The sequence below is a fragment of the Microplitis demolitor genome, chromosome 3 (genome assembly GCF_026212275.2).
Source record: "Microplitis demolitor isolate Queensland-Clemson2020A chromosome 3, iyMicDemo2.1a, whole genome shotgun sequence".
In the NCBI taxonomy this organism is placed as follows: domain Eukaryota; kingdom Metazoa; phylum Arthropoda; class Insecta; order Hymenoptera; family Braconidae; genus Microplitis; species Microplitis demolitor.
In genome coordinates, this window is record NC_068547.1 from 4,878,683 (window position 1) to 4,892,694 (window position 14,012).

Consider the following 14,012-nt stretch of genomic DNA (forward strand, 5'->3'; position numbering starts at 1 on the left):
TTAAATCTACTATTAAACAATATATGTAATATATTAGCTGGCGTTTAATGACCTCTGTAAATTAAATTTTTCGATTCTCCATTTGTACAAACTATTGACCAATATAAGGAGTGTCAAGAGTGTCCTCTTGTCTCCTACATAACAGCAACTATTGTCATAGATAATATTAGAAAGGTATCGATAATAAAAACTAGCTCAAACATTCTCCAATATACAGCCAGAACCAACTATCGCCTACGACCTACGACTTTTTAACAGCATTCAAGACAGTCTGTCTCTTTCTGTAGATTATAACACACCAGTAAACATTAGAGGTATAGGTAATTTTAAAAGTGGGTGCACCGTCCGTTTTATTCGTTTAATGTCTTGTTCACTCTTTAAAGCCAACCAGCTTACTTACTATATATACATATATGTATATATATAAGTACACGCACATACTAGATACCCAGTAGCAAATATTATATTTCATAAAATAATTTAAAATAATAATAAATTTATCAGAAGGCTCGTTAAAAACAAATTATCTCCTCGATAATTTATTATCATGTTAAGTAAATAGTAAAATAAAATAAAAAAAGTAAGTGATGAGTGAGTTTAAAGAGTAATTTAAATAGTTAAAGGTTTTAAAAATGATTAAAGGTGAACTTGATGTGTTAAAAGATATAGATGAGCTGAGAAGACAAGTCATGTGTGTACTTGCTCCGGTGCAAACGGTTAAATCATACTATAACCGGGGATACTAAACCGCGGGGGCCAGTGGGGGACAAATAACGAGGCGTTGCGCATCGTGCCCCAGCCCCACCGGTCGGTTACCTCTCTCTTACACGGGCAATAATTCTCTGGTCTCTTACTCCCTTACTCCTGTCCTGTCTATACCTATAGAGAAACAACATTACATGGTTTACTGCTAACTGCTGCGGCATGCAGCAGGAGTTGGAGTTGAGTAGAAGTAGAGAGATGCCGATGGAAAGGAAGAGGTGTATAAGCAACACAACATACAACACACTACACACTACACTACACTACACTACACTACACTAGTAAAGCTTGGCATCGCGCCATTGCGTTTCCTTTTCCCCGAGCTAAGTAAAGCTAGTGTAGTATAGGCCACATCATCATCATCATCATCCAGTAGACTTTAAGCTACCAAACCAACAACTCATTCCATCTTATCCTTTTATATTATAATTTAATCCTTTACTATTCATATACTTTGATATAAACTCCTGGCTTATAACTCAACTCCTTTTTACTCCTCGCGTATTTAACATTGCGCCACACAACAGTTACAATTAGTAACTTCAGATAGTGCTAATATACACAACTCAACTCATTATCCTTGGCTCGTTAGTCGCGATGAGACAAGTGGATGATATACACGTGGGACGAATCATCATTTATTTATTATTGGCTTAAACGTCATTCGTCTAATTGGTGAGTTTTTTTTTTTTTTTTTTTTTTTTTTGTTAATAAAAAGTAATGAGTGATTTTATTGATAGTTTAATTTACAAATAAATATATTAAAATACAAATATCGGTATAAATTGTACGAAGATCTTGTGTCGTAATGTGTCTTTGGCATCCGAGGGAACCCACGCGAAAAGTCACTACCGGCCCACGTTATTTAAACAGTAATATGTAATAATCGTGTAATGTAATACATATAATCACAACCTACGACCTTTGGTAACTTAAACATGTAATATACACATATATTTATATATATTGAAATGTTTATACAGCAGTTTATAATTTTTAATTCAACTTGCCAGCAGTGAAAGCTAATAATACAAACCCTTATCATTAAAGTTTGATCGAATTTCTACACTACTATACATGCTTGGTTTCATATTTGTTTATAATTCTTTAAGTATGAAAATATTTTTTTGTTACATAACATTTAATAAAAATTGTATTTTTTTTTTTTTCATTTTTTTTTCTTAAGTTAATAATATGTAATTTAAATTAAATAGTAACTGTTTTAATTACAGCTTAATTATAAATATATATGTATTTATAAGGATAGAAGCAATAAAAATGGTTTACCGAGGCCTTTTGCAAACAGACGATCCACGAGACGCACCTAAATTGGTACGAATAACTCCTTTACGAACGAGCCGACATGAGGCATCTAAAGCATCAACACGCACGCAATATTCATCATCAATTAATCATAACACCTGTAAAAAAAGTGACGGATCACGTGGCATGTCAGCTATTAAGATAGATGCCAAGATATCGCCACCGAAATTACGGAATATTAGTGAAATACGTGAAAGTGTTACGACTAAAATATCACCAGATAACAGCAATAAAAAACAAAAAAATTTGTTGTTACAATCGAATAGACTGTCACAAAATTCCATGCTGGCTAATCTGAAGGATCTCGAGCGGCTTCGTAGCATGTCATTGAATGAAAGTGAACGCGTTAATAGTACGACAAAATCATCGTTGTCACAAATAACGACAATTAATAACAGTGAAGTGAGCAAGACAACACGTATGCTCGCGCAAAAAATATTAGAAGCAAGTCGTCTTGATTCTTCAACAACAAATCGCTCGTCGCGTAATAACACGGTGATAAATAAAAATAATTTAAAGATTGAAAAAATAATACCGCAGACACCAGGTGGCTTACAAACATCCCAGTCATCTGATAATCAAGTTACAGAAAAAGAAATAAGAACAAATTATACAGTGGTACCAATCAAACAGATTCAACATCAACATTTACATCAGAATCAGAATCAGAATCAGAATCGGAATCAATATCAATCTCAGGATCAATTTAATGATCAAGATCAACCTAAAGCACCAGTACGAAGACGCAGAGAACAACGACAAGCATCAATTGACCGTAAAGAATATCGTACAAGTATACATTCTGCAAGACCGGATATATTAGATGGTTTAATAAAAGAGTCTGATCGGCAACTCGAGCTGTTGAAAACCGATCTACGTACTGAGAGTTCGACGACACTTAATAGTGACTCAGAAACTGAAGAAAAAAAAGGTATGGACTTTTTTATATTTTTTTTTTACGGTTAGTGGTGATGTTATTTAATAAATCAGCGGATGGGATTTTCTTTATTGGATATGAACGTGATTTTCGTGTGTAAAAAATAACGTAGGGTGTAAGGATGTTCGGATATATTTTTGGAGCATAGGACACAGAGCCCCTGGAATCAACGCCCCAATATTGATCCGAACTTCTTCCTGTCTTCCCCACTCTTATACTTTGGATGAACAGAGTTAGCGCGGGCTTGAATACTACTAACATTACATTACAATGAATCGTCCCCTCTACTAAACTAATACCATCCCGATGTCGCCCATATGCCGGTTGCTGGCGCAGTGCTATCGTAGCTGTCAAACTGTTTAGTTTAAATTTATATTTTTATATTTTAATAATATAAATATATACATAGGAATGATATTATATAGAATATAAAGAAATAAATACCAATGACTCAAGACTCTGTTATTCCGTCATATGACCGTACGGTTTTTTGATAATTATTTTTAAAAGTACATTCAACATTTTTGTGATGACTCTATTTTCAAATATTTAAAAATATTTTTCCATGCCGATTTGTGATTTTTTAAAAATGGTACTGTGCGATGTCTGCGAGAGTAAAGGTGAGATACTTTCTAAAATAAATAGTTTTTAAATGTTAATAAGTCGCTTTCTCATGTGAATTTATTAATTACTGTTATTATTGTTTTAAATAGTAATTATTTAAGTCGAAAAAATTAATCAGTTTAGTTAAAAATATCGATTTATTGATCGATTATTTTGCTAATTTATTAATTAAAATGAGTTTATTGCTCTTGTTTAAAATAAAATATATATAATTTTCTTGAAAACAGATAGTCTGCTATAATGAATAGGCGCCTCTGCTTATCATCAGTCCCGTTCTCGTAAAAACACGAGGCTATCGAGAAAAAAGTGCACGATACCATGCAGTTGTCTGCTATCTTTCAAATGCTATATATACATATATTCACATATACACCCATATGTACCCAAGTATATTTATATATATACTTAAACATGTAACCTCGATAGACATCGTGTCGGTTTAAGTTCTCATGCCGGTTAAGATGAGAACGGAATAGAATATTATAATATGTATTATAAAATTTAATTCCACACATTATGCGGGCGTGTCTAAAATCATATTACTTTAATTTAATAAATTAAAATTACTAATCAATTTTTTATTTTATTTACCCAGTAATTATTTACCCCAACTTGGTAGTAATTATGAACAATAATTATAATTAAAATGGCGTGTTAATCTATTTGTTAATTTTTTTAAATTAACTAATTACTGTTATTCAAAGATGCATTTTAAAAAATGTAAACTGGTAATATTAAAAAAAAAAATTTAATGTATGCTTTTGAAGTATCCTTGAAAGAAGGAAAAATTACAAAACGCTGTATATTAAACTGTAATAATCAAGGGCTGTTATTTTTATTTTTTTTTTTTTTTCTGATTTCGTTCTCCTTGACAGTAGATTCACAAGGCCATTGACGCGTCACTCGCACAGAGCATTGCACCATGTCCCGTCGTTAAGACTCTCAACATATTTTACTTATACGTACATATATGTATATCTATATATATACACATTAGATTGGTTTAAACTAACACTTAATACGACTTCATATCGTTACTGTTTAATGATACTTAAATTAGCCAACGTCTAATAATTTTGATTTTTTTAAAAACAAGAAAATATAAAAAAAATGCACTTATGGTTTTTTAAATTTCCTACATGTGCATTTTTTCAGTTTTTTTTTTTTGTAATTTATTTGTTGGAAAAAAAATCCGAAAATTGTTAATTGTTTGTTAACCAGGATCATACTAGACTGTAAAAAATTTGCGAATTAAATTCGAAGTAAATGCGGACCAGATGACTATTTATTTAGTTCCTTCGGGTTGAAATGTACTCCGAAGGGGAATTTATTTTAATGTTATTACTCCGAAGAGTGAATGCGAATTTAAATAAAATCTAGACTACCCCGAAGTTACTCCGCTAGAAAAATAAACTCCTTTACTCCGTATGCGAATTGATTTTTTAAAAAAAATCCGAAACCAAGTGAATTCTGATTGAAATAAAATCCGTAATCACTCAAATTTCACTCCTGATTTTTTACAGTATATTTTAGCCATAATATATAAAGTATCCATATATATATATGATATGGAATACAGTAGATTCGTTGTAGTTAGTAACTCGCTCACTCGTGTCTTCACAAGAATAATCGGGTAACTGTATACAGACACAATGGCTGTGAGGCCAGTCGGTACGCATCGTTGACTCTAATTATGCAAGCAGTTCTCAACTTACCGCTTATATTACTAATCTAATGTACACCTCTCTATACACCATCAATACTTATACATATATACATCTACATTTTAATTTATTTTTGTCATATACTTCCCTATTGTCACTTAATTTTCTCGTTGCTGATAGTATATATACCGTACACTAATTTATTTAAAAAATCTAGTCATGTGCATTACAAATATTTAAATTTTTATCTGGAAAAATTCCAATCGTTTGGCTGAAACTGCCAACTAGATTACAATAGAAGAAAAAGCTTTAATGTGTTACTTGATAAGGGGTTTTTTAAAAATACTTTTAGTTTGTAATAGAGTATTGTAGACATGAGACAGGGACATGGCACACCCGACGACAATTGCTTACGCATTCCATTCACACATTTATGGGACACGTACTTTTGTGCTATTGTGGATATGATTTTATAAAAATTAAATTTTATAAATAATTATGGATTATAAATTGTCAATGATGAATATAAATGATATTAGTTATTTTCTTTTTGGATTTATAATATGATGCGGTAATGCATGAATTATAAATTATAAATTTTAATGGGGATAGAGAACGGTATTAAACGCACGTGGGGAGAAATAATATTGTGTTAGAGTTTAATATGAGACAAAGGAACCGCTATGTGACGAATATAATTGGATTACTTAAGGTTACGGGGTGATGATGAGAAATACATTTTTTTTTACTCACATTATCATAGACTATTATGTATGTGATGTTAATTGTTTTTTTTTGTCTTTAATGTAGAGTGTAGACTGTAGACTTTAGAGTAATAATAAATTTAAATGTGTGCGGTTGTTGGAAGTTGTAAGGCTAATTTTTTCTCAACGATGTCCTCGGCATCGTGAATCGTGACACAACGTGACATTCTGCCTGTGTATTTGTATGACCTCTACTTACTTTCTATTTCCTGAAAACACATTAGACACATGCCATTAGTGTACACTTATGTGTGTGAGTGTATGGAGTTTACTTGCTATGGAGTTTTGGTGTTGGATAAATACCGAACAAAAATATCCACTGATAAATTCGGGGGATTAATTACTGTATAATGGAATGGAGTTTTCGGTCGAGGAATTTTAGATTGCACATGGATTAGATAACGTGGAATTTTTTAAGTGGGATATTGAGGGAAAATTTGATAAAAATAGATTTGTTTTTTGAGTGAAGTTTTTTTTAAATGACCTAAAGATTAGGAGTTTTAAAAATAATTATGTGACAATACTTGAAAGTATTTTAGAAAATAGTTTTAGAGCAGAAATGAAAAAAATAATTTTTTTAATTATTTTTACACAGAAACAAATTTTTTTCTTGATCCAAAAAAATTTTTTCACGCCCCAAAAAATTTTCTTTTTAATTTACAATGCAAAAAATTTCTTAAAACAAGTAAAAATTTTCTCAAAAATTTTTTAACGTCTTTAAATTATTTTATCGAATAATTAATTACTAAACTTTCCATTGAAAAAAAAAAAAAAAAAAAAACAACAACTAGCACATTTGTTAATGTTATTTACATGTACAGAATAAATAATGAATCTGAATAAAAAAAAGTTTAATGTAAAATTAATTCTTTCGTATTTAATTACCAGCAGTAATTAATTCCATCAATTCATTAATCGAAAAGAAAAACTGTAGCAAAAACAAATTAGCAATATTTTTTTAAAATTAATTAACATAAAAAAAAAATGTTTAGTAAAAGTAAAAAAATAAAAAAAAATCCGGAAGTGTTACCAATTATGCAGGGGTAAGGATTGAAAATAAATACACAGTAAGGTGTGCCTGCAATTGTTTGGAGCAATAATGCATGCCGGTCTGTATTACTCATAGATGCACGTGCATCGTGCACAACCACTGCACACAACACAACACACAACACCAACACAAACAGCAACAACCAGAAGAAGATAAAGATAGTAAATATAGTATACAAGCGATAAAGAATGACTGAATAAGTTTAAAGCTGCGCGCGGCTGTTGCCTCTCTACTATACTACAAAAAATATATATATTTATATATGTATATACATACATACTTATATATATATATATATATATATATATATATATATATATATATCCCCACATAATAGCCATGTGTATGTCGCACGGCGTCGTTTTTCTTTAGTCCAGTCTTGAGCGCGAATGCGTACAGTGTAGTTGAGTTTTTAAAAAAAACCCCCCCATTTTTTTTTTTAAATTCTATATATATAAAATAAAATCTCAGATAAATCTTAGACAGATACTCAAAACTTAAACGTTCTTTTATATAAACTAAAAACAAATATATAAACATCTCATATATATAAAAAAAAAAAAATAATAATTTAAAATTTTAAAATAATGGTGGCTTTTGTCGTGGGTTTTTTTTACTTTTATTTTCAAATTCTTCGGTTTGAAATTCAAATGGTCATTGAACCAAGTCATTATAAATACTCGAAATTCGTTTTATAAAATAATTAATAATAATTGTTATTATTATTTTGGTTAAAAAGAGTTTAGTAAATTTGGAGTGAGTATGAATAAATAAGAAAAGAACCGGAAATAATAGACTGATGGCGAAGGAAGAATCGGGATCGTCTGATAGCGATCAGTGGTACAGAATAAAACAACTACTGTTTTATATACCCTGTTGGTCGATGTGAAGCTGAGTAATATAACAGCGTGTATAAATTTGCCGCTGGCTAAAAGTGAAAGTATATTCTTAAAGTATACTCATATACTTATTTGCTCGTCGGTAATAATGTCCAAAATATCATCGGAATTAAATTTATTTAAAAAGACTAAGAACAATGACACCATGAGAGATAATAATAATATACGAAGGAAGAAAAAAAAGAGTTAAATAATTATTACAGTGACGTCGTCTGTTCTCTTGTTACTTTTTTTTTTCTTCTCATTGTTGCTGCTTTTTTAATTTTAATGTACGTCATAAATGCGACATCAAAAATTATAATGTCATCATGGAACACTTGGTTTTAAAATTATTACCATATTTAATTTATTTTTTGTAACGTTTCGCTGGTGTTTGTGATATTTTAAAATGGTCATTTAATATTTATCAAATTTAAAGCTACTTAATTCGGTGAACCACGACCTTTTTTTCTTAATTTTGACGTCACTGCTGTACATTAATCGACATCAATTATTTATTAATTCTGTCGCTAAATTAAAACAGTCATCAGACGATTGAGGCCAAAAGATGGAAACTATTATCAATTGTACATATATTTATATATTTTGTTTTCATAGTTTTTTTATGCTGATTAGAAGACTTTGATTGATGATTTTCAATTTTTTTATTCTTTCCTCCTTTCAAATGTAGATCTCAGTTTATGGAACAAAAGCATCAGCCAGAGATGGAGGAAACTGAGACGTAGATGTTCCGTACAAGAAATTTCGGAGCATCAAGATGAATCACTGATACAAGGTGCTCCCAGAGTTGGTGTTATTCATGGTGTTAGGTCTACACCAACTAGTAGAGAAGCTTCCCCGGCGCCAAAGTCCTCGAGAGATAGATGCTCACCAAAGAAATTATTGCAAACAAGTTCACTGAGATTGCCTGGTAATTTATAACTCATTTTTATTTTTTTCGTTTCAAAAATTTATAAATTGGAAATTTTGTAGAGAAAGTTATTTTGAATATTTATTGATGCAAAGAAATTTATAGTTTCTTTATTTTTAAAATTCTCTTAATTAATATTTCATATAAATGTGGACGGTAGTAAAATTTTTTTTTTAATTAATAAATTTGGGCGGTAAAAATTTAAATGTTCACTAAATGATTCCACAAAAAAATTACATAGTAAACATTTAGATCTTTTTTACTTGAAAAAATTAATGTCTCTATTTAAATTTTTTGATACTAAAGTTAGCCGACGCCTAATAATTTTTGAATTTTTTTGAAAACGATAAATTGTAACCAAAAAATATTTAAAAAATTGCACCTTTAGTTTTTAAAATTTTCTACATGCCCATTTTTTTAGTTTTTTTTTTACTTTGTAATTAATTAGCTTTATAAACAATCCGAAAATTCTTAATTGTCTGCTAACTTCAAGTCATTAAATTTTATCAATTCGTCACTGTAAAAATAAATATTAATTTAAAGTTAAAAAAAATTTACAATTGAGTTCTCTTAGAAAAAAATTATAATCTCTAAAAATTAAAGTGAAAACACAGTAAAAATTTTCATGCTTCCACTAAATATCTGGATAAAAATTTCCCACAATAGAATTTTTTTATGTAAATTTTTTTTTTAATATTTACAAAAAAAATTGCAATGTAAAAATTTTAATATTCAGCAAAAAGTTTACCAGTAAGTAATTATTTATTATAATTTCACCGTGAAAATTTATTACATAATTGAATAATAATTTTTTATTAGTTTTCAAAAAAAAATTTTATTACCAAAATTTATATCTATTCAAATTTTATCAATTTTTCATCGTAAAAATAAACATAAATTTGAAGGTAAAAAAAAATTTCAACAAGTTTTCCGTCCATAAAAATAATATTTTTCACAAAGTGTCTATATAGGATTTTTTTATCTAACTCCAAGTTAAATATGAGACACGAAAATAATATTATGGTATTATATTAGTGGAATGTATTACAGAAATAACTTTAAAAGCATTTGATAAACAAATTTATAAATAATATATTTATATTTTTACCTAATAAATTACTGTAAATAGATAATTAATAGTATATATATTTAGATAAATAATAATGTTTATTATTTTTAATAATCTTCGGTGATAAAAATAGTAATAGTCAAAGACTCTATGCTATTTTTAATAAAAATATTTCAAAAGATTATTTTTATGGTCGTGAATTAATAGGCCAGTCTTTCATCACTCAAAAAAAAAAGCAATAAATAAAAATCTAATAAATTGCCTCTCATTAAAAAAAAAATATGATTAATGTGTTTAATTATTATTAACCAATTTAAATTTATTAATAAAAAAAACGAAAAAAAAAAAATTATAAAAATCACGTTATTTATCAAAAGCTAAAAAAAAATTATTTTTAAAATAAGTTTGTACCGTCTACAGAATTATTAACTCTTCAAAGTACACGGAATGTAAAAAGAAAAAAAAACCTTAAACCACAAAGAATTCTTAAAAAGTTTATTGAAATTCAAATAAAAAAAAAATTAACGATCCAGAATAAAAAAATAAATCATTAAAACGAGTAAGCAGTAGATGAGTAATATGAATAATTTAGTTATTTATATATATTGCAGGTACTAGTAAAGGGATCGCAGACATACAGAACGTGCTGAGGAGTAAATTAAGCAAGATAAATGCCGGCATAAGGAAACGCAAGGCATTGAGCGTGACTGAGGTGTTTCCGCCCAAGGACAACGTCTCGAATTTCTACGTTCCAAGTCCCCTGTCAAGTTCAACAAGTGAAAAATTTGATACACGAATTTCTTCAGATCACCAGCCAACATCACTATCAGCTTACACGTTGAACGAAAAATTAACGACGCTTGCAGAGGCTAGTGTGCCAAATTCCCCGCGCTATCCAACTGAAGATGACAAAAGAACATTTTCTTACTCGTGGGTTGACAATAGGACACATGCTGAGGTCAAACATAATGATACTGATAATAATGACGATAGGATTTATGAGAACGGCGTATTCATTGACTCATTACGGAGAAGTAATTCAGAACACCGTGCCAGTGGAAGTGATCATCATTCCTATGAAAATGTGAGGTTCCAAAGATGTCGTCGGTCAGCTATCTACTCACCAACGGACAGCGAACCGAATAAACAACGAGAAAGTACGTCGGTAGCGACAAATTGCCGAGCGAATGATATTTCATATGAAAATGTACGGTTTGAAAAATCTTTATCAAGCTCGACGAGGTCAAGAAGACTGTCTAGGGACGATGATCTCGATGAAATTCATATACCGCGAATCAGTCCACGGAAACGTAGCACTGACTTTGTTATTGGAGGTACGGTTGCTAATTACTCGCTTGTTAATGCAAGTAATATTTATAGCAGCAGTGGAGGGATTGATCAGGGACCGTCGAGTTTGGGAACTGACAAAAACCCGGGAAAAAAATCTACTAGGCGATTGAGCAGCCGGAGTGTTGCCAATATTGCTGGCTCGTCGGGACCCGGTCTCAAAACTTGGCAAGGACAAGAAACTGATGAAGGCCTCAATACTGACAGCGAATTGGAAGACATTCAGGAAGTCGAGGGTGAAGAGTCACGTTTTTGTACTCTTCCGAGGCCTGGAAAAGGTGTCGCTTCGTTTACTATTCTCACGGCTAGATTTTCTAAAGGTCCAGGACACAAAGGACTCGGGTTTAGTATTGTGGGGGGCACCGACAGCCCTAGGGGTAACATGGGAATTTATGTTAAAACTGTATTTCCAAATGGACAGGCTGCTGATTTGGGAACTGTCAAAGAAGGTACGATTTTATATTCTAGCTTTCATTTAAATACATTATTGTAATTTTTTAGACAGCATAAAATATATAGATTTTTAAAACACCTTAATATTTATAAAATCAGAAGTGAACATTACGGAGCAGTTAGGACAACCTAAAACTTAAATTTAAAATAATTTTACAGAAATTTTGTTCACAAATTTTTTCTTTCTGTTTTTTTTTGTAAAATTTTTATATTATATCTTTGTGCCTAAAACAGGAATTTAAAAAATAAAAATTTCAACTTTTTCTTTTGTTTTTACAAAGCCCATTTTGTTCAACATTAAACATTTTTTTCGACTAACAGAGTATGAAAGTTTAAAAAATTATTTTAAAAAAAATTTAATTCTTAATTTTGTGTACCTGAAGATCGGAGCGTTCTTCGCGCAATGAAAATGAAAAATTTCATGTAATTCGACTACTTAAGGGGTAGTTCCAGGGATTGGGGATGGCCGAAGATTTTCGTCTGACATACCAGCATCTATTTGCGAAGCATTTCAAAAACCTAGTTCACTAGATTTTTTACTTTCCAATTTTTTCTTTCCTTGCGCGAAAAATCTTTTGATCTTCAGGAACATTTCATTTATTTTTTTTTTTTTATAAACTCAATTGTCCATTTTGCCTTTTTGTTCTCTATATTTATGAATAATTTTGAATAATTTAGAATAAAATTCAAATATTAAAAAAAAAATCAAAATATCATGTAAACTTTAATAACAGTAATTAGTACAAATGAAAGTATGATTTTATTAACACAGATATTTTGTTTTTCATTGCAGGCGATGAAATACTGTCAATAAATTCAAAACCGCTCCACGGTATGACGCATGCAGAAGCAATTGCTGAATTCAAAGCGATAAAAACTGGTGATGTTATATTACACGTGGGTCGACGGGTATCCAGGAGAAAAAAAGAAAATACAACAACAGCAGTAGCCGTAGCAACGGTCACCGGCAGTTCGAATGTTGTACGACAAGCTGTCGAGTGAGCAATCAACCGAGGAAGCGATGGAATCGCTTTTAACGTTATACTCTTAACGCTATCATTACGCTACTGAAATTATTATTTATTTATATATACATATACATATATATTTTTTACTTATACGATAATCAATTTCCGTTGACGTTAATGATAGTTAAACTATTATAGCTTCTGCTATCAGCTCACAAATTTATCCAACAGTTATAATTCGACAAGATGGGCGTTGCTTACGATCAAACGATTTGATATTCAATCAACGATCAAATAATATATCTATATATTTATTATTTCAATAAGAGCCTAAGAAAGAATCGTCTGATCCAAAGGTTTTTTATAAAATATTTTAAAACATCTTTTTTAAAATTTTATATTATTATTAAATATTAATTATTATTATTATTATTATATATATAATAATTATAATCACCCAAAGATTAAATCCAAAAATATTTTTTACTATCATGCAGATCCGATATTTTTTCACAAATTTAAAAAAAAAAAAATTTTTTTTTTTTCATTGTTATTATAATAGTTATTTTTAAAAAGACAAAAAAATATTGTCTATTAGTTATCTAGTCGACTAGTAATATTTTGCTCTGGAAGCCGTTATGACAAAAATTTTAAATAATTATATCATTAGTTTTTATTTTTATTATTATTATTATTATAATTATTATTATTATTAATTATAATAATTAATTATAATTAAATAAATAGATTTATAAGGTAATGAAAAAATGACAATTTTATATATTTCTTATATAATTTTAACTGAGATAAATAAAATAATTTTTTATAATCAAAAAAATATAAAATTATATAGATTTTAAATAAAAGAAATAGACGTCCAGTAGAAAATTTTTAAATAAATTATAATCAACTGCCAATAGATTTTGTCTTCCAAAAAAAAAATAATAAAACAATTATTTAAATTTAAACATTCCACTTAAAATGGTAAATTTAAAAATTAATAGTTTGTAGAAGGGACGAAATAAAGCAAATATCTGTTATCCATTAATGCAATAATTAAAACGGGTGCTTTATTCTAAAAGAATAAATAAATCATATCGAAAAAAAATGTTTATTAATTACGCGTCTTAGCTGATAAAATGAAATGATTAAATAATAATTTTGTGCTGTAGATTGTATGTTAAAAAAAATGTGCAACGATGCCGATAAGTAGTTTAGTTTTAATATTTAATTAAAAAACA

General features: G+C 29.3%; 1 protein-coding gene across 1 annotated transcript; it reads left to right on the forward strand.

Annotated features, from left to right (window-relative positions):
• The first annotated feature begins 938 nt into the window (after positions 1–938).
• On the forward strand, positions 939–13,403 carry LOC103580685 (uncharacterized). Its single transcript, XM_008562529.3, has 5 exons — positions 939–1,437; positions 1,995–3,016; positions 8,695–8,934; positions 10,615–11,799; positions 12,597–13,403. The coding sequence occupies exons 1-5, from the start codon at positions 1,373–1,375 to the stop codon at positions 12,803–12,805; spliced, it is 2,721 nt and encodes a 906-aa protein (XP_008560751.1). The 5' UTR covers positions 939–1,372; the 3' UTR covers positions 12,806–13,403.
• Positions 13,404–14,012: the final 609 nt, after the last annotated feature.